General features: G+C 45.9%; 1 protein-coding gene across 4 annotated transcripts in view; it reads right to left on the bottom strand.

Moving 5' to 3' along the window:
• LOC119167487 (helicase MOV-10) overlaps positions 1-27,340 on the bottom strand; it is a 172,302-nt gene that overhangs the window by 57,953 nt on the left and 87,009 nt on the right. For all 4 annotated transcript variants that reach the window (XM_037418970.2, XM_037418971.2, XM_037418968.2 and 1 more), the window contains one exon: positions 6,583-6,686. In XM_037418970.2, coding sequence (XP_037274867.1) covers positions 6,583-6,686 — 104 coding nt within the window. The remainder of the gene's footprint in view (positions 1-6,582; positions 6,687-27,340) is intronic.

Here is a 27,340-nt window from a genome sequence, read left to right as displayed (position 1 = left end):
CCTGGAGATCATGCTGCTTCATCGGCCTTTACAGCAGCCATCAACAAGGACTTGACAGACTCGCAGAAGCAGCAGTTGCTTGATTTGTTGCAAAAGCATGCAAACTCTGTTGACGTTCATTCATCCAGCCTGAGTCAGACAACTGCTACAGCACATCGTATTCAGACAGACGGAACATCCATTGTGCATCGTCGTCCGTACCGAGTCTCCCTAGCCGAACGAAAAATCATTGAGGAAAACGTAGACGATATGCTGCAACGGGAGATAATCCGACCCTCAACCAGTCCTTGGTCGTCTCCAGTGATTCTGGTGCGTCAAAAAGACGGTTCCGTACGATTTTGCGTCAATTACCGAGCACTCAATAAGATCACTAGGAAGGACATATACCCCATGCCACGTATCGACGACGCCCTCGATTCCTTACAAGGGGCTGAATTCTTTTCAAGCCTCGACTTGCGTTCCGGCTATTAGCAAATCCCCATGCACGAAGATGACAAAGAAAAAACTGCATTTGCAACCCCGGACGGCCTATACGAATTCAATGTTATGCCGTTTGGTCTATGCAATGCGCCCGCAACTTTTGAGCGCTTAATTGACGCCGTGCTGCGTGGCCTGAAATGGAAGACTTGCCTATGTTACATCGATGACATTGTTGTCTTTTCATCGACATTTCCTCAACATCTGCAACGCTTGGACGAGGTCCTGACTTGCCTTGCGGGCGCTGGTCTTCAAATTAACATCAAGTGCCATTTCACCAGCAGATCTATCGAAGTCCTCGGTCGTGTTATGAGCAAGGACGGAATTCGTCCAGACCCTGAGAAAACTGCTGCGGTGCTTCACTTTCTTCGCCCTGACAAGCCGAAATGTTTTGCGAAGTTTCCTTGGTCTCGCCTCTTACTTTCGGCGATTCATACAAAACTTTGCCTCCATAGCCGCACCACTCCATAAGCTACTTGGTTCTGGTACGCCCCTTCAGTGGTCTCAGGAATGTGAATCGGCTTTCTACAGGTTGAAGAGTGCCCTCACGACCGATCCTGTACTTTCTCATTTTCACGATGGTGTACCGACCTTCCTCCATACAGACGCTAGCGGCCACGGTTTAGGAGCTGTGCTCCTCCAGCGCGACAACTCTTCGCGAGAGCGAGTCGTTGCGTACGCCAGCCACGTCCTCTCCGCAGCTGAGGGGAACACGATCACCGAAAAGAAGTGCCTCGCCATCGTTTGGTCAGTGCAGAAATTTTGACCCTATCTTCACGGCCGCCATTTCACCATTGTGACCGACCACCACGCTTTATGTTGGCTTTCGACACTCAAGAACTTGTCGGGACGCCTCGGCTGCTGGATTCTACGCCTACAAGAGTATGATTTTGACATCGTATACAAATGTGGCAGAAAGCATAGCGCCGCCGATGCTCTTTCTCGCTGCCCACTACCAGCGGCTCCCCTCAGCATTTCCGCAATCACTTTGCACAACACACCCTCGGAGTCCACGTCTACCGCGGTTTCCTCTCTCGCCTCTATGGACCAGCTGCCTTCAAACAACCCGCACGATTTTTCTTCTCGACAGCTGGCTGACCCACACTGTCCACGTATTATAGGCTACCTCACTGGCAGTTCCCGTCCACCTAATGCGAGGCTCCGTCGCCAACTCTCGCAGTTTAAGCTGGACAACTCGGTGCTGTACCGAAAAATTTACCATCCTGACGGTCAGCGCTGGGTTCCCGTTCTACCCCGATCGCTTCGGTCCGAAGTCCTCAGAACACTTCATGACCATCCAACGGCTGGTCACCTGGGTTACTACAAAACCTACGATCGCCTTCGAAGTCGGTTTTATTGGCCAGGTATTACCACTAGTGTAGCTCGGTACGTTGGGTCCTGCACTACCTACCAATGTAGAAAACTACCCACGTCTGCTCCAGCCGGAACACTACAGCCTCTTCCGTGCCCAGCCACACCATCCGAAGCTGTAGGCATCGATCTTTATGGCCCCCTTCCAGTCAGTGCTGCTGGAAACCGATGGATAGTAACAGCCGTTGACCATTTGACGCGCTACATCGAGACGGCATCCGTCACTACCAATTCAGCTTCTGAAATTCCCGATTTCATCCTCCGAGCCATTATACTGCGTCATGGTGCTCCATGTGTATTGCTCAGTGACCATGAAAGGGCCTTCCTTTCACAACTAGTGACTGAACTTCTTCGCGCCTCTGGCAACACTCACAAAACTGCCTCTAGTTATCATCCCCAAACTAACGGCCTCACTGAGCGATTCAACCGCACTCTTGCTGACATGATCGCCGCCTACATTCAACCAGACCACAAGAACTGGAATGTAGCTCTACCATTCGTCACTTTCGCCTACAATACGGCTATTCAGCGGACAACCGGCTACTCACCATTTTACCTAGTTTATGGACACTCCCCTACTTCTTTCCTGGACATCTCTTTCTTTACCTGCCACGTGGATTCATCTCCATCCTCTTCAGAGGAATACGTTTTACGACTCGCAGAGAGCCGCCAACGTGCTCGTATAAACATTGAAGCCCGACAGCAAGACATGATGAATCGCATCGTGCTGTATCCTTTCAACCTGGAGACGAAGTGCTCCTTTTGATGCCTATTCGCACACCTGGTTTGTGCGACAAATTCCAGCCACGGTTTATCGGGCCGTACACAGTTCTTGAAGAAACTTCACCAGTGAATTATCGCGTGACGCCACTTGTAGCCCCAGCAGATCGCCGTTATCGAACTACTGAGGTCGTCCATGTCTCCGATATGAAGCCCTTCATGCGACGTTCTTTGTCCCCTTGACTTGCCGCGGCCAGGCTGGCCGCTTTCACGTTGGGGGAATTAGTGTGGGCATTTAGTATACCAATCCTCTTCATCTGTACATTATCATCATTATCATGTGTTGCTCATGCATCCTCATCGTTGTCACGTAGCATCATCATCTTGGTTCGTTCATCTCGGCTGTGGGCTGCCGGTTCCTCGGGCCTAATAAAGGTCTTCCAAACCAAGACTTCATAGTACACAAGCATGTTGTAAGCCAAGAAGCTTTGCCCATTAATGCATCCTCATGCTCCCAATTCTTTTATACTTTTTGCAAGTGGCCATGCAAGTTTCAGTGATTTTGCTCACATGATCCAACAACCATCAAACTGCCATTAACTTCTGCTGGTACAATTTTTTTTTTTGCAGCCTCTATCACTCAGCTATAGACACTCGGAACGCGACATTTTAAGAAACTTGAAATTAGGGTTGCAGAAACAGTGGTTTTCTATCTAATCACAGTGAGCCCAAATAATTATGAAAAATGACATTCAAATTTCGAAATCAAGACATATATAGATGACGAGAAAAATGATGCTGAATGAATGGGGCCACAAGAAGAATACACACACAACAGGCGCTAACTTCCAACATAATAGACAGCTATAGTATACCGGGCTTACGGGATACCGGGCGAATCGCTATAGCGGGCGTACCGTGATAGCGGGATCAAAAGTGCATGTGCGCAGATGTGTAGGTTACTTATATCGCTTACCGTATGTGCGCTATTTTTAAGATTTAAGGTTACTGTGTTAGCGTAGGTGTACGTAGTGTACGTGATACATGATGACTCTCTTGGACGTCCGTTTCGAAGTGATTTTGGTGTAGTTGTTGAAAGATTCATATTGTTTGCAGCAAACGGCTGTTTAAAGTGGCTTCGCTTGCCTTCAGTTAGCTTTGACAACCAAACATTACAGATAAGTTTGCGTAGTTCTTGAGATAGCTTCCCATTTCGAACGTGCCTAGGCCTAACTACAAAATCGATGTAAACAATTCGCTATTGGTGCGCGATTCATATTTACTTTTATTATTACTTAAATGAAATTGTAACAATGCTTGACGCGATGACACACAAGGACATTCTCGTTTTCTTTTCCTTTGCATTGTTCTTACTTCTCAACCCTCCTATAGGTGCCGCCACCATCCCAGCTGGGGCAGGTAAACCATGTGAACGCTATCCCGCTAAACTATAAGATGCTGTCCACAACAAACGTCTGCTACACAGTAACGTCACTCCCTTAACCATCTATATCACGCTAACAGTAAACTATAACCGTCTAATGTTCTATTGCCACTCTCAACTACTTATATCACTCAAGAAAAACCACATGACTTATGATGCACAAAAAACTAATTTGTTAGAAAGGGCAGTTCTTTTTTACTGAGGTTAAGCGATGGAGTGCTGACGCACATGGAAACCAGGGATGAGATAGCCTAAGACTCAACAATTTGTCTTACGAGCTTGTCATGTATATTCTTGATTACAGTACATGTATTAAAGAGCGGTGCGCAGCCACAGGACTTACAGTGAATGGCTAGCCATCCACCCTGTCTATTTTTTACATTGTAACTATGCTCTTCAATGCATGTACTGTGATAAAAAAAATACATGACAAGCTCACAAGAGAGATTGTCGAGGCAGAGGCTGTCTCATCCCTAAGTTCCGCTTGCATCAGCAATCCATCATTTAACCTCAGTGAAAAAGAACCGACAGCTGCATTTCTATTAATAATAATATCTGGAGTTTTATGTGTCAAAACAACATTAAATTATTATGAGGTACGCCATAGTGAAGGGCTCTGGAAATTTCGACTGACTGGTGTTCTGTAATATGCTCCGACATTGCACAGTACATAGGCCTCCAGCATTTGGGCTCCACTGAAATGGAATGGCCACAACCAGAATTGAACCTACAATTTCTGGGTCAGCAGTCGAGCATTGTAACCACTGTACCACCGAGGTAGACATCTGCTGCATTTCTACACATACAATGCGCACATTATCCGTTTGTGAGAAGAGTACGCATACAGAATTGCCAGACACAGGGAGTGATATCAAAGTGCCTTTGCATTGTGATTATACATCTATGCATCAAAAAAGCACAATAATTCTTTTTGCAGTACTCAGCTTAACCTTTCAGCATGCCTCTCAGCTTCCCACTTTTCATGAAAAAATAGAAACTGCAATAAACCTTATAGTGTCTATTTCTTTGTGCACTGCTCTATCCTGTGTTTATCTAACTGTGGTTCATTAAATTTTGAAAAAAAAAAGTGAGTGTCAGCAATGTTTGACAAAAGCCTGAGGACAGCTATAGTTTGTCACAAACATCTGTTAAAATGTGAGCTGAAGAACGGCAGGAATTTTAAGCTGGCCATCATCCTTTAGAGTGAGACTATCGCATTACAGTGAGACTATTACCACAATTGCATGAGCAAATACAAGATATTCAGCAGAACTTTCCGATAACACTAATAACCATTAGTTGAATTTTTACCATTTAAAGGGGCCCTGAAACACTTTTTCAAGTAATCATAGCACGAATCCACTGGAAGAGCTTATTGCCTCACGAATTCAACGCCGCAAAATTTTTAAGAATCCGTCCAGTGCGAGTGGAGTTACAAAAATTTGTCGCATGCGGCAATTACATTCTCTCTTCTCTCATCCCGACGAAAGTGCTAGAAGCTAAGCAGGGAGGAATGACAGGGGCAAAGAAAAACGTCACGCGTGCCTTCTGACTTTGAGCATTTTTTTTTTCCTCGAATGCGCAACTTTTTTAGTGTGATCGCGCGCGCACGCGTGGACAAGTTGTGGCCTCCCACGGCGATCTCTGTAACAACCGAGCGCACCATGTTCAAATCAGCCAATGGCTGATAGATGAGCTTTCTATGAGTGAGTCTAGAGCATCTTCCATCATTCGTTGAGAGAAGAGAGAGCAATTTTAAGCTGACTTCGATAATTTTTTGTGAATTCCAGGCGGCGGGCTGCACTATAATATTTGTCTCGCGTGTTGTCGGGAGCCTGTACTACCGATCTGCACCATTTTTTCATCATGCTCAAAAAGTGTTGCAGGACCCCTTTAAATAGTGTTATATAGGGCTCTTTTAACGAGGCACATTGTTCGAGCAAAATGGCACTATTGAGCAATAAACAAGACTGCACATTTATTTATTAGAGCTAAGTGCAAACTGTGCATCAGTGCAAGCTGCTTGGGTGAGTATGTAATAAAATTTAGTCCACTAAAATTTATGCACTTAATTTTTGTTCCAATATCATACAAAAATTAAACATGAGTGGCTTTCGTGAGTTGCTCTCTTCATTGAAAACCTCAGCTCTGCATCCGGCCAATGAATAAGTGCAAAATATCACTAAAAACACAGCACAGCATTCTGCCAAAGCATCCAAATTTTTTCGTAGACAACTATATGCAACCCTTTTCCACCATTTAATAAGTTCTTATACGAGTTTCCTTCAGTACATCTTGGAAGGGAACAGCGTGAAAAACGAGAAACCAGACAAAAAAAGACGCATATGGAGCACTGTTTTTTGCTCCCTTTTCTTCGAATGTGTTGTACCAACACGCCTAAGCAACCACTTCAGTAAATTTTGGTGATTCCCTTCTCCCTCCCCCCCCCTCCCTTGCTCTTCAGTGCTCTTGATAAAACGAATGCCACTGGACAATACTTGCATTGAGACATAGCTACAGGGTACCACAAAAAGAGACAAAGATCATGTCAGGGGGTTAAATTTGCTTACCTGCCAGCACATGCGGATGTTGCCACAATAACTTTGTACCTCATCAGTGCTTCAGAGCAAGGATAGAAGAACTTCTTTTCATCATAGTTGTAGTTTGAGACTTTCTAAAAAAAAAAAAAGAAAGACCTCACTTTGGAATAACAGTGCATGTTTGGGCATTCGGTTATAAGTACAGCACTAAAAAACCTTACAGTTGCTACCACAACTTCCACAAAAATAAACACAATGAACATAAAGAATAAAGTTCATGACGTTTAATAAATAGATGTAGAAACCATATCGCAATTCACAAAAGCTCTTATGCCGAGTAATACATATCGTACATAAAGATAAACACATGGATGTATATACTAAAACATAAATGTACCAAAAACATCCTTGCAATAAGAAGTTTCATCAAGCCAGAGCGTTTATGCTTCAGCAGTTCGTATTTTTTCCAGGTTCATCTAACAACCCTAATTAACAGTATTTTACCATTAACGAAATCTTGGAAAAAAAACTTTACTCTCAACTATGGTGTGTATAAGGAGATTGTATAAGAAGCAAAAGATTTTTCTAATATTACTAAATTTACCTTTTGCAATAGCAAGAACACGACACTTGCTGCAAGAACACTTTTGATAAGCGAGAAAATGGGGAAAAAAAGATGCAGGTGGCGACGCCACCTTGAAATTTCCGCCCCTTACACCATGACCACATACACCTTTGCAGCGTCAACTGCCCCCTACATAGTTCCTATAAGTAAAAATGAAGTACATTGTCTTCCGAGAGGACAACAGACATATATCAGGTAAACTTTCAGGCCATTTCGTTGAGCCAATGCTTATAAAATACGAAAACTGCACTTCCAAATCCGTGATGTCACATGCTAAAGTTTCAAAGCAAAATTCAAATATGAAACTTTTACCTTAATATTATTCTCTACTATTTATGATATTGTGGTGAAATCAATGACGATAGAGTCAATTCATTACTTCACTTTGATGTCTCTTTAAACACATTGTCCCCCGAAGTGACCAATGCTGCACAATGGTCACCCGAGGTGACCATTGTGCAGCAAGGGTCTACTGGTCAGTTTCGATGAAAAGCCACAAAGCAGTGCTCCTTTCCACGCAGGAGCAAAGGGGCATTGTGTGTAGCGCACGTTCATCCCATTCTCGAGGGCGCTTGTATATATCTTGCAAAAACAGCTCCATTATATCGATAAAAAAAAAAATATCATTACCCTTTAAAGGGCCTTTATGCATGCTAGTCACCCAGGCGATCAGCTTCAGTGTCACAGTACTAAGTATACTGATAGAGTACAGCTTTTCATTTCTAGATTCTTTAGTATTAGCAACTCTGATGACATGATGACCGACTCTATAAAGGTAATAAAGGCAAATAAGAAGTATTACACTCGCCATGGGCAGTTCATTCGTGTTGGCAGACTAAAGGCGATCTGGTGGACAACACATAACATTGATATTAGGAATCGCACGATTCAGAAAAGTTCCACCTTCGACAATATGTATTGCAGGGTTCTGGCGGCGGCTGATCAGGAACACCTTGGAGACGATACCGAGGCACAAAAAAAACACGTCTTTACTCATCCAAGCCTCAGCCATGATGATAATAATTATTATTATGATGATGATATCTTCTTGCTCATGGTGCTTGGTGTGTCAGCGGCCGATGTGCGAGGTACTAGCATGCCACGTTCATAGTTCTCTAGCATGCATGACAGTCATCAGCCGGAAAGTCAGTGATGTGGTAATGGATGCCATATGCGCCAATCTTGCGAGGTCTAGGGAGCTCACAGTGAGGGAAGTTGGGGGGGACGGCAGGGCAGTTATGTATGACAGTATGTGGCACAAACACAGCCACAAAAGCCACAATGGCATCAGCTCTGTTGTGTCCCTCGACACTGGACTTTGTTTAGATTTCGAGGTCTTGTCGAACTTCTGCCTAGCTTGCAGCCAGCACAAGGCCCTGCTAGATAGAGTGGAAGAAGTTTGGCAAGCATTTCATGGCCCTGTCTGTGAGTAAAATGTCTGCGAGGAGTCAGTTCAGAAGAGCTGTGAGGGACAAACTTAAGGTGCTGGCACATTTCAGTGACAGGGGCCCATACAAGAAGGATTGTTCTTTTATGTTTGCTAATTTCATTGCATTTATTGACATCTTTCATAAATAAACATTCAATTTTAATAAGACTCGTTTTTCTCAAAACAAAACTTAGCCATTTTTTTTTCAGTGTGCCCCTCCTTTTACTTTTGGTACTTAGATCTGCATAAAATTTTGTCCAGATTTTTTAAAAAGTACGAGAAATGCAGTTATCTTGTTAAAATTTCAATATTTTTATCATATAATAAAAAAAGTTCCATGTAAATCTTTACTAGGGTAAGAGAAATTTGGACTTTTCTAGTTAGAACTTTGCACATCTATTACATATTTTGTATGCACTTTTTAATTAGTTTTCTGCATTCAACATTTGATTCAAAACATTACGAACTATCAATGGTCAAAAATAATAAGTTTAGTGATGAAAAAAGACTTAAGGTTTTCACTTTGTCATATTGCAAACCTAGAAGTATGCAACTTACAACAAAACTAATTATATATTTGAAATCAGCATGACATATTCTATCAACTGCTCAGGTGTTTTATTGCTCTGGGGTGAATATAAAAAAAGTGTCTTCAAGTAGCATATTTTCCCTTGAAGGCCAACATCGGCGATTTTTTGAGGTCAATGAATCTCAGTGAAATTCATTTGTTACGTTCATTCTGATGATGCCACCATTGATACCATACTGCAGGCTTGAGAGTTTCGCAAATTCTTTTATAGCTTGTCTCCAAATACTCACCTCCATTGCCAGAATTATTAGCAACATTGTGTGTGACGTTGATTTTTGCTTGGCGGAAGTGAGGGAACTGATGTGCCACTGCAGCTTCTGCTTGTCTGCTATGAGTTGAGTAGGTTTGGCCGGCACTTCCCTGGTTGAACGTGCGATTTCCTTTTCCGTGTTGGTGGGCGTGTGATAGGTTGCAAGTGATGTTGCGTTGTGGGCCACACTCTATTTGTCATATTGTCACGACGTCAAAACAGAGGTCTTGCCGCAGAGATTGAGACACCAGAAGCAGGTCGGTTCTTTTAATAGAACGTGCAAGAGAGTTCTTCTTTTTCATCCATTTCCTTGTACTTCATGGCACATGCACAACTGCCATTTTCTTTCTTTTTGACGAGCACGTGACATTTGCCCCCCTCCGAAAGAGGCATCGTCCCGATGAGCAACTTAGGCGCTCTACCAGGCGTATGAAGTGGTCCCGTCAACTGGATAAATACGGTTTCATACGCACGTCGTGTACGACTTCGGGTAAATGCTTTTGGCGCTTAGAACTACAGTCAGTGTTGGGAACAACTTCATAATTTACGTCGTTCAAGCGTTGCGTGACGCTGTATGGACCAAATTACCTTAGCAGTTTTTCCAACAGTCCACGTCGACGCATCGGAATCCAGACCCAGACCTTGTCGCCTGGTGTGTAGTTTATAAACTTGTGTTGGGGGTCGTACCGTTGTGCACCTTGATGCTGTTGATGACAGATGCGCACATGCGCGAGCTGTCTGGCTTCTTCAACGCGCTGAGTAAACTCTTCGGCGTCTACATGGATGTCGTCAAACTCATGCGGCAACATGGCGTCCAACGCTGTCGTGACTTCGCGACCGTTGATCAGCCTGAACGGCGTCATTCCAGTGATTTCTTGTCGAGCGGTATTATAGGCAAAGGTCACGTACGGCAATATCTTATCCCAGTTTTTATGTTCCGTGTCAACGTACATGCTGATCATGTCTGTGAGGGTCCTATTGAGGCGCTCCGTCAGTCCATTTGTCTGCAAATGGTATGCAGTTGTTCTCCGGTGAGCTGTACCGCTGAGTCAGAGAACCGACTCCAAAAGCTCGGCGGTGTAGGCAAGGCCGTTTTTTCACAATCTCTCTCGTCGACTTCTATCTGCCAGTAGCCGCTTCAGAGGTCCATAGAAGAGAAATAGTGCGCATGACGCAGCCGATCGAGTGAATAGTCTATGCGGGGCAGTGGATAGACGTCTTTCTTTGTGACTTGGTTCAACTTGCGATAATCAATACAGTAGCGCAAGCTGCCATCTTTTTTCTTGACCAAAACCACGGGGGACGCCCAAGGACTTTTCGAAGGTTGTATGACGTCACTGCGAGCATCTTGTGTACTTGCTTCTGAATCTCCTCGCGCTCTTTCGGAGCCACACGGTAGGGGTTCTGCCGAATCGGTAGCGTGTTGTCTTCAGTAATAATGCGGTGCTTGGTCAATGATGTTTGTTGGACCTTTGACGTACGCGAAAAGCAGTCTTCGAATTGGTGTATAAGTTAAAGCAGGCACTTCCTATCAGAGGGCGGTAGCGTAGAGCAGATGTCCACCGACAAAGTTGTCGAGGCGGGGACAGCCGCGTCACCTGGTTGCAAGGCAAAACAATCTCTGGCTTGGTCTACATCGTCGTAGTAGGCAATTGCGGTACCCTTCTGGATTTGACGGCACTCCTTGCTGAAGTTCGTGAGGAGCACTTCTGCCTGTCCACCAGTAAGCGCCAGGACGCCCCTCTCGATGGAAACGCCTTGCGTGAACAACAGAGCGAATATGTGCTCCGCCATCACATCTTTATAGCAAGGACACCCACTGGACACCGACACAAGGCAGCAGGATCTCGGTGGGAGTGTCACATCGTCGGCTATTCGCAAACGGCCGCGTGGTTCTTCGCTGCTGTTATCGGCATACGGATGTGCGCAAAACGTCACCATACGTTGAGGGATGTTGATAACAGCGCCATGATCTTGAAGAAAATCCATGCCCAAAATTAACTCTTTACAGCAGTCTGGCAACAGAACGAAAGTGGCCACGAATCTAGAATCCCCGATGCGAAGTCTAGTGGTGCATTTACCCGTGGGAGTCATCAGCTGACAACCAGCACTCCTTATGTGCGGCCCTGTCCACGGTGTCTTGACCTTCTAAGGCGGTCGGCGAGCTCTTGTCGCATGATTGAGAAGTCGGCGCCAGTGTCAACCAGTGCTGTAACGTGATGTCCGTCAATAAGAACGCTCAGATCGGCACGTACAACTTTATCGGCATTAGTATTCGTCGTCGTAGTTGTCATACCTTCTTGCGATGATTGGGGGAACTTTTCAGTGTCTGGACGATTGGCAACCTTGCCCCCGAGGTTGCATCAGTTAGTTTCCCCGGCGCGGGCGAGGCGAACGGCCTCTGGTGACGTCCGCGTAGCTCTGAGAGAAGTCATGAGGACGCGCAGGTGATGAAGATCGCCAGCGACGCGGTGGAGTTGCTTGGGCAGGCGATAGTTGATCGGCATTGTGGGCACGACAGTCTTCGGAGCGGAAAGCAGCGGGAGGAGAAAAGTTCCCGAACCCGGAATCGCCATGACGGCAGTAGCGGGCAATGTGACCGGGTTCTCCGCAGCGGAAGCAAATAGGTCGACGGTCGGCCATGCGCCATAAGTCAGTTCGGCAAACTGGTGGTCGTCTTGTAGAATCCCGTTGCCACCAAGATACGGCAGCGGGTCGTGGCTGGAAGTGTGGCGCCACAAATGTCGGTGCATGGCGACGGACCACATCAGCGTAGCTCACTGGATGTGGCTCAGGGCTTGGCGCGGGTGGTGTAATGGCTTGCCTCAACTCCTGGCTGACGATTTCGGCAACAGATGCGACTGGCGGTTGGGCAAGGCGAACGGAGAGGGCCCAAAGTTCCTCAGGCACTATTTCCCAATCATTTGTCGCAGGGAAATTTCGCATACGGCAGTGTTCTGAGCTGCAGCACTTACTGCCGTGTGGTTCTGCAGGCGGTCAAAGTGTTGGCGTCGTTGTTGCAGTGCGCGCTTGATGACAGTCACCTCTCTTATGAATTCATCTACTGTGGTAGGTGGATTTCGTACGATGCCCGCAAACACTTGTTCTTTAACACCCTGCATTAGGTGACGCACCTTCTTCGCCTCGGGCATGTTAGGGTCAGCTCGTCGGAACAGACGGATCATACCCTCTGCGTACATGACGGCTGTTTCATTGGGTTTTTGCACGCGGGCCTCAATCACTTGCTGTGCGCAATCCCGTCGGTCCGAGTTCAAAAATGTAGCGAGGAGCTTTCGACGGAAGTCTTCCCAAGATTGGAATGTAGCTTCGCGGTTCTCATACCACGTGCGAGCGCTATCTTCTAGTGCGAAATATGCACGGCCAAGTTTGTGCTGTTCGCTCCAGTGGTTAGATGCAGCGACTCGTTCGAACTGCTTGAGCCAGTCCTCGACATCCTCATACTCTTCCCACGAAAAACTTCAGGAACGCGAGGATGTTCAAGAGTCACCTGCGAGGAAAGAGGGGTCTGCGATGGCAGGATAACTGTGGATGTCGTAGGAGCTGCCATGCTGGAAAGAGGCAGAACAGGTGCGGACTCGGGACTTAGGCCTAGTAGGCGCCGACTGAATCGGTGCACTGGAGTCGTGACGAGGTTCTGAGTCTCTGGACTAGGTGAAGGGCTCCGAGCAAGACTGTCCTGCATCAGGTTGTAGGCTCCAGCACCTCCACCAGTGTCACCATGTCAAAACAGAGGTCTTGCCGCAGAGATTGGGACACCAGAAGCAGGTCGGTTCTTTTAACAGAACGCGCAAGAGAGTTCTTTTTTTTCATCCATTTCCTTGTACTTCATGGCACATGCACAACTGCATTGTCTTTCTTTTTGACAAGCACGTGACAATATGTTCACAATAACAGCGTAAGCGTTTTGTAGAGTAAGAGTTTTAGCCAATCGCTGCGAACGGCTTGGACAGGTAATGACATCTGGCGGGCATTATGCGCAATTAGGCAGGTTTGGGCAAAGGATTAGGTCACACGAGAAGCACACTCGGTAGGGTCTCTGTTTCGGTATGACGGTTTTTCGCTAACTAAAAGTTATTTTCATATTTGTTGACCATTTAAGCTATCGGGCACGTGACAAGAGTGTCTCAGGAATATAAAAGCACCCTAATCCTCCCATGGTCAAAAAATCGCCAGAGTTGGCCTCAAAGTCTTTGTACTCAATTTTATTGCATCACCACAATCATTTTCTAAAAACAAAAATACCAGATACAGTGAAATCTCATTATTTGGAAATCACTGGGACCATGAGAAATCTTCCAATTGAGTGGGTTTCCAAATTACCAGAACATACAAAAAATGGCATGCAAGGAAATTGAAATTATTCAAAGTAATCAGGAATGACCGTTTGCTGTGCCGGTCAGTTTGCGGCTCCAATGGTTGTGTTTTCCAGCAATACCTGGTCACAATTTCGCTGTAAACAAGGGGGAATGCTAGGCCTCACTGCTGCCACCGCAAAAGAAAACAAAAGTAATTAACTGAAATGCGCGCCTGCGAAAAGCAAGACACCATCACTGCAACAGAGTAGTGACACGCGGGCAGCATGTCGCCTGCTTTTCACTGCGTCAGCACATCATGATGCAACCGTTTGCCAATTCTTTCTGGTAAAATACAGACTTTAATAATGAACTGTGTGATGAAATTCGCGATGTACTTCGACCGCAAAACGTCACCATTCAAGCTTTCAAACCGAGTTTTCGAAGTAGGAGTTGCAGGCAAGAACTCCACCGGCAGTGCAAGTTCACAAATTGCTGGAGCAATCGGCACTCGGAGGTTCACATACATCGTGAATTCTGCCAGGCTGCCTTTTATTAGTTCCTCTATATTCCCAGATAGAATGGGTAAATTATGACGCGCTGACGTTGCAAAAAGCATGCAACATGCTGCCCGCACATGACTGCTGTGCAGCAGTGAAGCACGTCTTGTTTTCCGCAGGCTCACATTTCAGCTGATTGTCGGACCGTTTTTTTCTTATATATATAATTTTATTTTTCACACTGAAAATATCAAGGCTGGGATGCTTCAACTGCCACTCCTTAGTATCGCTACGTTGCATTGCCTTGTGACTCTATAGAGCCGTCGTTTCTGCGGATTTGCGGATCGGCACACTGCACCCAAAGTTTTCGAATTATCCGGACTGGTGCTGACTGCCGCTTCAAATTATCCCCTTTAACTGACATTGCAAAATAAGGGACTGAGCAAATACTTCGAATCAAATGGAATTTGAATATAAAAGAGTTCAAATTAACAAGGTTTTACTGTAGTGTAAAATAACAAATGGTGCTCATACTGTGATCTTCTTATTCTTGTCCTCATCATTTTAGCATCGTATGTGTTAAACCAATGATAACGAATGACACCAAACAAGAATCACATGTTAGCCAAGCCTATTGATAACATGAAAGGTGGCATCCAATACCAACGCAAAATGGCATGCCATGTGCATCAGTATGCAATATAGCAGCACCGACGCAAGAAAGGTAATGGCAATAGAGAGAATGTTATCAAGCATTTAACAAGGGAATACCATCTCAGACTCCCACATTTCAGGTTAGCATATCCAAAAATTATATTCCCGTCCATGCACATAAAATGATAAGAGTCTGTGATATATACTACAGGCATACGTTTACACTTTGCAAGGGTTGAATGCGTTGAATGCTGGACATGCTTTAGTACACATCAGTAAGCAAGCTAGTGCAATTCAGTGTCACCGCCCATAAACACACTACAATGCAACCATCAGAAATAGTGAGCATGCTAGCATCACAATGCACTAAAAAGCCACATCAACGAACTACCCACGTGCCATGCGTGATGCCTCTAACAGCAACTAAAAATTGGCTTGGCCACTAGAACAATGACACACTGGGGGACGCCAGGTGGCGTAGAGCGGAGCAGCCGGGGATCTTTGGGCTCCCGCTTCAGCAAATAATTTTTGTGGTTTTTCGTGTGCTGTGCCTCAGGATCTTGCTATGAGTTGATACATAAGCTGCTAAGATTTACGTCGGTAGCGGACTTTCACCGGTAGGTCCATTTTTGAGCATTTTTCGGAATTTTACGCCACCGACTACACCTTGCGTGCTTGGGCAAACAACCACAACGCCGAGTTGGCGTTTGCCGGGCAGGACGCGCCCTTTGCTCCACCGGCTGAGCCAATACGCAGGATGGTGCGACTGTTATTATGGACGATGATGACCTCCCTTCAGAAGAGTTTGGAAAAGAACACGGCTGGCGCTCCGCCGCGGTGAAGAAAAGCTCCAGGCGCACGAACGCCAGTGCTACAGAGCGTGCCATGGCGTGCGGCGAGAATGCCAGGGGCCATTTCAGTGCTACAAGAGACGCTCTCAATTTGAAGAATAAGGTTATTAATTCACCGAGAATGCCTCGACTGCCGAACAAGCACTGGGAGATTATCGTTCGTCCAAGGGGTGGCTTGGATGTTGAGAAGGCAAGCTCAGCTAGACTTGGCCGGGCAATCGCAGAGGCGACCGGCATTGCACCCACACTCATCGGTCAGCATATCGTCTGTCTGAATGCAACGCAAAATATTATAGTTATGAGCACGGCATTCCGGGCAAACACTGACTCCTACCTCAGGATGAGCTGCCTGAAATTGGTAATGAAGAAGTATGACATCAACACTTACGAGGCTGTCCTGCATGAGACATGCAAGGGGGTCATCCGTAAGATTGTCCGTAAAACCTCGAGACAGCGCGCCGTGTCCAAGTGTCTCCTTTTTGTACTTCAATTTTTCGTGCACCTCAATTAAGACTCATAGTTACTCACTCACCTTCGCCTGCTCAAGATCATAGGCCCTCACTCACCTCCGCACTCACATAAGAATTCACCTTCACACTTACGCCTACCCATACTCAGGCGCACTCACTCACATACTTTTAGATTCACATACTCATTATCATCACAGCAGGACAAAGGCCTCTCCCCTGTTCCGCCAGTCAACTCGGTCCTTTGCTTGCTGTAGCCACTTCATACCCACAAACTTCCTAATCTCATTTGCTCACCAAACTTTGTCTCCTGTTTCCCGCTTTCTCTTGGAATCTACAAAATAACTGACGGAAAACAAAAGTAATGAACAACAACCCCGAAAGAAAACAGTGCTTCGAAATAGGTGGCAGTGCACTTGAAGTTGGAAAAGGTATATACGTCTACTTAGGACAGATAGTACTTGCGGAGCCGAGCCACGAGACTGAGGTAACTAGAAGAATAAGAGTGGGGTGGAGAAGATTCGGCAAGCATTCTCAGCTCATGGCTGGTAGATTTTCACTATCTCCTCAAGACGAAGGTATATAACAGCTGCATCTTGCCGGTACTTACCGGTACTTACCTACTGAGCAGAAACCTGGAGGCTTACAAAGAGGGTTCAGCTTAAATTGAGGACGATGCAGAGAGCGATGGAAAAGAAAATAGTAGTTGTAACCTTAAGAGTCAAGAAGAGAGCAGAGTGGATCAGGGAATAAACCGTGGTTAAGGATATCATAGTTGAAATCAAGAAGAAGAAATGGACATGGGCCCGGCATGTAGCGCGTAGGTAGGATAACAGCTGGTCATTAACCATAACTGACCGGATTTCCAGAGAAAGCAAACGGGTTAGGGGGAGACAGTAAGTTAGGTGGGCAGATGAGATTAGGAAGTTCGCGGGTACATAATGGCAGCAGCAAACACAGGACCGAGTTGAGTGGCGGATCATGGGAGAGGCCCTTGTCTTGCATTGGACGTTGTCAGGCCGATGATGAATATTAACATTGATGTAGCGTTACATGTACTCAGGTTACTCAAGAAACAATCGAGCTGAACAATTGTCGCTTTCTTTAAGGGTCGGTAGGCTCCACAAACAGGCAATGACTCAGCGCAATTACGACGCACCTGCACATTCATTTGTGTGCCATGACGCATAGGAGACGCTGAGACATCGTTTCGAATCTCAGTAATGTGTTACAAGCACTCAAAACACACTTTTCTAGGCTACGACGCACGCGCGCGAAATAGAGACGCTCTCGACAGCTTCAATACTACTACACCGCCGCCGCTATGATTACCCGCCAGAACCCAAGACGTTGCCATGCCATCCGGCTCGGCCGCTTCGTTCGTTCCACTGCCCCTAGCCCCTTCTGACTGCACTAGCGGGACAGGCGGGCGCCGGGGCCTCGCCCCCGCGGCCGACCGGCCACTGGTAGGTGTTCTGTGGCCCGGCACGACCGTCGAGACGGCGCCTCCCCTCTGCCTCGCCTTCAGACGTAATGCGTTGCGTAGGGCAGTTTTGCGTTTGAGAAATTGTGCGCATCTTCGGACATGTTTTCCTTCCTCTGTGGGTCGCGCTCACGTGGAGATTTCGCTGGCTTCGTGCCGGCACTGACGATTGCAGGGGGCCTTATTGCGGACGCGGTTAACGTTTATTGGCAGTGTGCGTACACAGGGTTATCGCGGACAGCCGAATCAAATGGTAATTAACGAGTTGCGTTATGTGTATTTTTGTACTAGCCCGCGTTAAGTGAATGATAGAATAAATTATCAAGGGTGATTAGGCGCTTATTGCACATTGTGTCTGCACTGTTAAAGGCATAATAAGCCACCTTAAGATGCGGTTTCGTCTAACCTTTAACAAATTTTGCGTCAATAATCATGGTGCAGCATGCGTCCACTCGCGCAAACGTGGAAAAAATACAGACCATGTGAAGAACACATCGACGTACTAAATGAATATAATGATGTTATTATTATACGTGATATAGCTCCAGATGAAGACTTAGTAGGGCATAGTAAGTATGTGGGAAATTGAATAAAATGAACATGCCTAGCAGGGAAAGTAAAGAACTTTGATCATGCAATTATGCAATAACGGTGGTACCGGGGCCGCCGCCATGCACGTTTTTACCCCCGTTTGTGGTTGATGTTTTGGGGGTTTGTCTGCATCTGTGGTGACTTTCTGCTTAGTAATGAAATAGAGTGAGTGAACGTGGATCTGTGCATGGTATGCACAGTGATTCTATAACGTACATAATGATGATATCCCAAGGGCTCTAAGCGTGACGAAGGAGGGGATGGCAGCATGGCGGAAGGAAAGGCATGTATTGCTAAAACAGATAAATTCACTTTTAACAAGGGAGCTGTTTTAAGGTAGGAATAAGTCCGTGTGCTGTACGCCATGATCCGCCGTCTGCTAACTCGTGCGGGGAAAGCCACAAAGGGCCGTTCGCCCTGTCAACCAGGCACTACACTTTCCTTGATTGGAAAACACGGCCGAGAAAGAAAAATGGTTGGTAAGGAGCCTCAAAAAGCAACCTTTGTTATTCAAAACAAGTCCACATCAACATGTCCTGTAAATTTGTTACCGGTTGACATGTTCCAAAACTACAATTTTCAGGTTGTATATCACCCGGTATATGAGTCATGCCTCATGACAATACATAGTTGCTTGCAATGTCTGTTTGTTGTTTTGTTTTGTCTTTTTATTGTGACTAAGTAAAGTTCTTATAGTGAAATATTTTTAAAACTATTGCTACAGTTTAGTTTCCTCGCCAAATTGTTACGTCCGGTTCTACACACTTCATTCTTCATGGCTTCTTTCAGTGAGTAGGAAAGACAACAGATCAAGTCACAAATCTAACGTTTCCAGCGATAACCACGTTATAATTTATCCATAATGACCATAAATAAATATGGAAGCTTCATGCAGATTTCTGCCATGTCTTTCGCAGCATTTGACACGCACATCGCAGTCGCACTTTATAGTTGGCTATGCTGACACACGTGTATATAAGCGAGACATACCTTGACTGCTTAATTTAAAATCGCACAAAATCTTTTCGCACTTCGCATTTTACTCTGTCGAATAGCTCGGTGAGTTATTTGGATGTGTTTTGTTAAAATAATGCCGAAACCGAGCTCTTTCTCTCCATGTCGCTCTTTTTGCAGTACCTATAGGCAGCACGTAAATTGTTATCGGACTTACTCACAATGAATATTTCAATATTTTTAACAGTATTCGCACAAAGCTAGCGCATGAGTGAGTTGAATAGCTTGAAATAGTTGTAGAACCACTTGCTACTTAGCGTGTGTCCTTTCACGCACTCAGCAGAGTTACTGGCAAGTATTCTGACTCCATAAGCAGTGGTGACACGACCTTTCAGATAAGGGTTCGTACACTCTTCAGAATTGGTTCCAAAGCAGGTCAACAATTACATGGTGTATATAGATTTCTTACGAGAATAGTTTCCGCCAATTCGAGCTTCGGTTCCAATTTCCCAGTGATTCCACAGTCTCTGAGGCTAGAAATATGCTTTCATAAATTATTTTTGATTGTCATCTATAGTTCGGTATCCACAGAAAGTATTCCGCTGCAACAAGGCGTGAAAACGAACACAGGCATACACTTCACGTGAGGCCTGTTTTCCCGCGTATATAGAAGCAGCTTCTTCACCATAAGTTTTAGGTACGCTTTCAGCAACAAATGCATGCCACCGTCTCATGAAAGAATTAGTTACGCTGCACAGACAACAAACAAGCTCGGTGAGCATCTTCTTTAATGAACGAGCAATCAAAACCAACTAAAGTTCGATCGTGCATGTTTTTTTTTTTTTTCAAAAATAGCTATGTTATCCTCGCAATCCCGCTAAATACTTTCTCTCAGAACATACATTTTAACAAACAAGGCCCGAACCCTGTCTTGCAATAGGCCCACGTTGTGCGCCAATGAAAGGAGAACTGCCAAGTGACGCGCCATCCCTTAAACGCCGTACTATACCTGCGCCTGAAATTAGTTTTTATAAAAAAGATTTATTAAATTCATTTAAAATGTCGGGGTGTTGTGCACGCTTACGGAATTTTTTCGTTTGAGTGGGAGGACGCACGCTGCGCCTTGAATATATCGCAGCAAATGTTATTAAGGCTGACAATAACCGTACTTCAAAGCGACATATTGTGCCTTCAGCAGTGCAGACGAAATCTGCAATCAGCAAAATGATTGTATCACTCGTATTACGACAGCACTGTAAAAAGACGCGCAAAGCGATTTCAACTCGTCAATAGACAGTTTTAGCTCAACAGCCATACGTGCGCAGGCTGCCATTGGATTAACAGGCGCACGTATAGATGATTTCTAGGTGCACAATGTCTGTGTCACAGAGCCTCCATCTACAACAAATACGTTCACAATAAAGAGTTAAATCACCTTACCAGGCATGCAGGTGGACATTTTTGAAGGGGGGGGGTCGCTACACCTTTGCTACGCCACTGCACGTTACGCTAATACGATAAGTAAATACGGCACGGGTCTGTGGCAGCACTCCTCCTCTCCAGCTCGTTCTGCTTAAGGTGCGTCCTGGAATAGGTCTGAGGGCAAAATAACTAGATATGCGAGAAGATGACTATACTAATGTACCTATCCCGATCAGCAGGTGTATCGTAAACAATGCGTAGGCTGACAGGCAACAATACGGCGTGACACCTTGCATAGCAGTTTCTTTAAAGGCCTTCGTGGTGTTTGGATGCTTTTACTGGAGTTAGGAGCGTCGAAAGCTCAATGAACGAGAGAGGAGGGGTGTACCAACTCTAATCTACCGAGTCCCGTACCGTATTTGTGTTCCGTACCTTCCCAACTTTCTAGTTTCCCCAACTATTTCTCGAACGCAGTACTACCAAACAAGCGGCCCACTCCAGAGACAGAGAGGAGGTGCCGTCGCGGCCGCGCCGAGACAGGCGCCGACGCAATCGTGTGCAGTGGCCCTAGGACACACAGGCACAGCCTACCGTGACGAACGAAGAACCAAAAGCATGCCACCAGCCGCGTGATCTTTGCCATATTCCACACGCCAGTGTTGCGGAATGGGTGCCTCCATTACACTCCGGTTCCGTTCCGGGGAATTAAAAATTGCCGCAATTCCATTCCTTTAAATTCCCCGGAACTAAAAAAACTTTGCCCATCATTCCGGAAATGGCCAGGTTGTTCAATTCCATTCCTGTAATTCCTTACCGTCGGAAAAGCATAGTGACAGTTTTATTGAGTTAAGAATTAACGCCCCATAAAGCTGACGTCAACCGATGAAACAAAAACTGCAAAAAAAAATTTAAGCATTGCCATTTTTTGGGCGTGCCTGTAAACGGAACTCGAAAACACATTGAGAGGTAACATATTGAGCGGATTGCTTTGTCGTCTGCCTTACGTTGTTTGTTAGTGCTCTATATGTTTACGAGCGTTTATTTCGTGTGAACAAATAGATACGCCTTGGAAGGGGAAGGATATCGCGAATCCGCACCCGGGTTTATAGTTCGAGTTTGCATAAGCACACAAAACACGTTACCAAGGTCTAGGGCTAGTAGCTTGATGACAAATCTCGTGCAATAGCTCACCCTGCTGATTCCCGTAGGGGCAGTTCTATCGCTACCCATAGTATTTGCATGATCAGTATGTTTAAACGAATGGTGATGCATTAATATCGTTTAGGCTTGAATATGTCACTGCAAAAGTGAAAACATAGCGTATTTTTCTGCCGACCAAATTAGTGTGTGAGTAGACTAAGCAATTTTGTGAGACGTGTGGAGTGGTCGTGAATATGGAGAAAACTAAGATATGCTTAAACCGGAGCAAGACCCCCAAGATCTGCTTGTATCATTTGAAACAGGGCACCGTTCGGGCACCCTGTGCCTTTGCATCGATTATGCAACACTGGACCGCAGTAGTCACGCTTTTCAAGCGCACCTCGCAAGCATGAATGGGTTGAGAAATTGTGTTCGTCTGTGCGCAGGTACGGAATCTCTTCATTTGTCGCAAACGTCTGTCAGGTACTAAACTGCTCACGGGATAAAGTTCAGGCTGTACCGAGAGTATCCGCCACTTTCATGTGGGTGTATCCTTAGGCCAACGCGCACAGATAACTTGTTTCTCCCTTCAATGTCTGCCACACTTGTTTATACACTAATTTTCCCTCGGTTTCTGTTGACGTTAAACGTGAATGTTCACAAAACGTGAATCATGTTAAACGTGAATTATTCCCGTTAAACGTGAATAATTATTCACGTTTAACGTCTCAAAACCACCACTATGGGTGACGGCGTAGTGGAGAGCTCCGGAAATTTCGACCACCTGGGTTTCTTTAACGTGCACCCAAATCTGAGCACACGGGCCTACAACATCACACTCATAGTAACTCACTCATCTTCCTACTCGTTGCTACTCAAACTCACAGCAACTCACTCACCTTTGCAGTTAAGTCTACTCACACTCATGAGTACTCACCCACATTCGTACTTACTCCTACTCACATTCATGAGCTCTCACTCACTCCTAATCACATTCATGAATACTCACTCATGTTCATACTAGCGAATACTCACACTCATCAGTGCTCACTCATGTTCAAACTCACTTCTACTCACACTCATGAGTACTCACTCACGTTCATACTCTCTCCTTCTAACACTCAGAGTACTCACTCACGTTCATACTCACTCCTACTCACACACACAAGCTCTCACTCATTCCTACTCACACTGATGAATAATCACTCACGTTCATACTCACGGATACTCACACTGATGAGTGCTCACTCACGTTCAAATTCACATCTACTCACACTCATGAGTACTCACGTTCATACTCACTCTTACTCACACTCACAATACTCACTCACGTTCATACTCAATTCTACTCACACTCAGAGTACTCACTCACATTCATACTCATTTATACTCACACTCAGAGTAGTCACTCATGTTCATACTCACTCCTATTCACACTCAGAATACTCATTCACGTTCATAATCACTCCTACTCACACTCATGAGCACCCACTCACGTTCATACTCACTTCTACTCACACTGAAAGTACTCATTCACGTCCATACTCACTCTTACTCATACTCATGAGCACTCACTCGCGTTCTACTCACTCCTACTCATACTCATCAGTACTCACTCATACTCACACTCACCACGTTCAAATGAGTATGAATGAGTGTGAGTGAGTGTACTCAGCAGTGAGTATGCCGAGCTATGCAAGGGAGCAACTAGGATTCACACGGATTTCTTTCCAGAGGGAACCCCTTTATCGGCGCCCATTCCCATGAGTATCCCCAGTTCAAATAGTACAGCTGCTTCTGTACAAACCTGAGAGTAGGGTCAGGGAGCACCTCCAATAATCAAGATGGCCTCGCACGCTGAATTTCATACATGGCAATGGAACTGCAGGGGCATCCTTAGCAAAAGGGGCACCCTGCAGCAATTTGTCCGCACAGCGAGAAGCCGCAAGTGATCCTACTGCAGGAGACGCTATCTGACAGTGTAACCCTCCCAGGGTACAAGGCACATAAAGTTAAAGGCGAAGGGGGAGGGATTGCCACGCTAGTCAGCAACAAGTTCACCTTTGTGACACATGATCTAGGGGTAAGGCTTAAAAAACAGAGCTCTCCTTGTTTGAGGTCATTCCGAGTATTTCCAACCTTTCCAGTATTTCCATACTGAATATATATAGTAGTCCTAGTGATCATGATCAGTTCTTAAGACAATCATAGCTAAGGCAACCAGACTGGCTGGGCTCTCCCCTCTGGTTGTGGCGGGGGATTTCAACGCGCCTGTCCAGGCATAGAACTGCCCGTTAGCTAAAAAGGCAGATAGTGTTATTAGGCTCATAAGGCACGGGGCTAAGTGGCTAATTTAAGGGCAGGACTATTACAGGACATTTTGCTCAGGCTTATATATGCTTTTATGCAGTGTCATTTTGCATATGTGGCGGCAATGCATGTTTGGAAGAGACCGGAAAGGGACAAGCTTAATGCAATGATTAAAACAACGGTAAAGAATGCCCTTGGACTCCCCAACTACACCCACACAGATCGTCTCCTGCAGTTGGGAATTCATAATACATTGGAAGAAATCACTGAAGCGCACGAAAGAACACAGATAATTCGGCTGTCTGACTCAAAATCAGGGAGGATGATTCTCGCGGATCTGGGTATTCCACCAGTTCAGATTGAGGCTCTGTACCAAGAATTGACGAGGGATCAGAAGGAGAATATCACTGTCTTGTTTGCCCCGGAACATGCATCACCAACAAAATGTTGGAAGGAGGAGAGCACGCCCTGTTAAGGGTCGGAAGGAGGAAGTTGCAGATGACATTGCACCGCTGCCACCAGTTGTTGCGAATGAGGGTCTACCCGGTCCCTTGTGGTAGCGTGGTGTAACCGGGTGGAGGAAACAAACCCTGACAAGAAGAGGTAACGAAAAACAAACAGGTTTATGACATTATTTACACTTATTTACAGCAAAGAAAAGTTAGTGGTTTCACAAACCACGAGCGTGGTGGTTGAACCATTACATAGTTCAGAGCGACGTCCAGCACTCTGCGGTGTCGTTTTTGAACCCTGTCGGGCTCCTCCTCATTGAGTGGAACACCAATCACACACACACAACAGGTGAGGGGAACGAGCATACACGGTCCACGTGAACGTCCAATATTGAGTCGTGAACACTGCACTGCAAGGTGGCGCCAGCGGCGCTCTTCCTCGTCGCGTGTGTGCCGCTAGTCGAGAGGTCCCAAGCTCCAGACAGCATACATCAAAGGGTTCGCCGATCTGTTCGCTCAATTAGCGGGGCAATTTGCGGCAACCGCCACGGTCTCTTCCAAGGAAGATGCTGTCTTTGTTGTCCTCTCTCGAACGGTTTACGGCATTGTGGCGACAAGACGTCTCATCCTCCGGCTAGCAGGGACAATGCCCGACGGGCATAGGCAGCCGGCCGGTCGGCTACTTGATTGAGGATTAAAAGAGCGCCACTTCCCCGTCAGCTCTGGCGCCGGTCACAACAGCTTCCCCCCTCGCCAGATGCGTCGCCGAGGTCATCAGGCACCGCTGCTGCTCGAAGGGACGACGAGAGGGTCCACATTTGAAAGTCAGGAACTCGCCTTTGCTTGCCGCATGGTCTGGGTAATTGCTGAAATCTTCGACAGCGTCTGGCAGACTGGGCGCCGAAGGGGTTGAGAGCCCCCCCCCCAGTAGACCGGCTTACGCACAACGGCGTCTGCCCAAACTTAACAACTCTTCCGCCGCCCAGAAAATCTCGGCTCGCCAGCGCTCCCAACCGCTGGGCACGAAGAGAATGGCTGGTGATGAGGACGATGGCCAGGTTTTGACCCTCCAGCTGCGAACTCGTAACCAACTCCCAAACCAGCTCACAATGATCAACAACAGCAAGGCGAACCACACAACACAATACCATGCTGCAGTCAAGCACATTGGACCCGCTTAAAACCCTCCAGGATTCTCAAGACACACAAACAAAAGAGAAACCTGTACGCTAAAATTTTGAGACAATTTGGTGCCGCCAAAGTTTACAACAATCATGGACATGGTGGTGCTTACCAAAGATGGAACAAATTGCCGTGCGAGAAAAGCACACAAAGGCAAATACAATTTCGCCCCATATAACCATGATCACACTCCTTCAAAACTAGCTCTTTCCTGCCATCCGCAATACTATGTTGTAACTAACATTCACTGACTTATCACTAATTTAATTAAACACAACCAACTACATGGTTCTTACACGAAAACTGCCAGACCCTATACACAAAGTATCTGTGCACATTCTTCATTCTATCAATACTTAACGTAGTCGTGAGTGCCTACTTGTAGGACACCCTGATGCCAATGAAAACTTACTCGCAACATATTGAAATGCGTTTTATAAGTCAGAGAAAAGTATCTCTAGCCTCAAAGTTCGGTGAATGCAACGCTTTCAGCTCAAGTGATCATATGATCCTTATAAGCAATCACTAAACAACGAAATGAAGTAAACCTTGTGTACTAACACGCTCATTTGCTGAATGTAGCTTCATGTCAGCCCATGTTTTTTTTTAACGCACACGACTTTGCTGTGCGCCCTAGTACGACATCTTACTCTCATCCAAAGAGCGCTAGCATACTAACACACACCTAACCATAGGCGATACCCCCATAACCTAGGCATCAGTCACAAAGAACAACACACAAAGAAAACAACGCTTGATGCCATACACGTCAGGAGCGCGTAACAAAACCTGCACAAGTTTTGCGCTACAAATCCGGTACCGAATGATTCTAAAACATGAGCATTTCGAGAATCGCATTTAGCTTTATTCGAAAACCTTCCTTGAAATTCTCATTTATATTTTTTTTAACCCGGTATACAATTTCGCACTACACAAAAAATGGCACGAAGCATACACACTTCGGCTCCGCTCGACCTACGTTACTACACTTTCAAATTAGCGGGTCGTACAAATCTTCAATTACGACTGACGCGCTCTTATATCAGAAAAGCTCATTACACGCAATAGGCTGACTGATGCGGGTCACTGCATCCGCACAACGCTTAAAAACTTAACTTGAAGCTCTTACAAAGTTTACAAAAAATCTAGAAGGAAAAAAAAAAGTATTTTAGCAAACTAGCCGTGGAGATGCCACAGGAACACCACTTTAAAACCAAATATAAACAAACATGTGTCCAATAAAACTCCTGTGTCCGACTCTCCAGCTTACTACAGCTGTCCGACACTTCAATCACACACGCGGCGGTCGTGATCTTTGATTCTTAAAACGCGCGAGACAACAACGTGCACGAGCAACAGGCTGAACTGCACAGTCACGTGTCATTCGTGAATTCGGCCTGTCTCTGTCAGTCTGGCGGAGGGGACACCAGCAATCCGCAGAAAAGAGTGGCGATGCCCTCTTTGGGCTTGCACCCGCGCCGTGCTTCGCAAGACTGGCCTTTTTCCTAATACCACGTCGACCCTCCTGTCTTCGCAAAACCTTAAGCTTCTGCCGCGAGGATGTGCGTTGTGTCCT

The sequence above is a fragment of the Rhipicephalus microplus genome, chromosome 6 (assembly GCF_043290135.1).
Source record: "Rhipicephalus microplus isolate Deutch F79 chromosome 6, USDA_Rmic, whole genome shotgun sequence".
In the NCBI taxonomy this organism is placed as follows: domain Eukaryota; kingdom Metazoa; phylum Arthropoda; class Arachnida; order Ixodida; family Ixodidae; genus Rhipicephalus; species Rhipicephalus microplus.
This window is presented reverse-complemented; position numbering and strand designations above follow the sequence as displayed.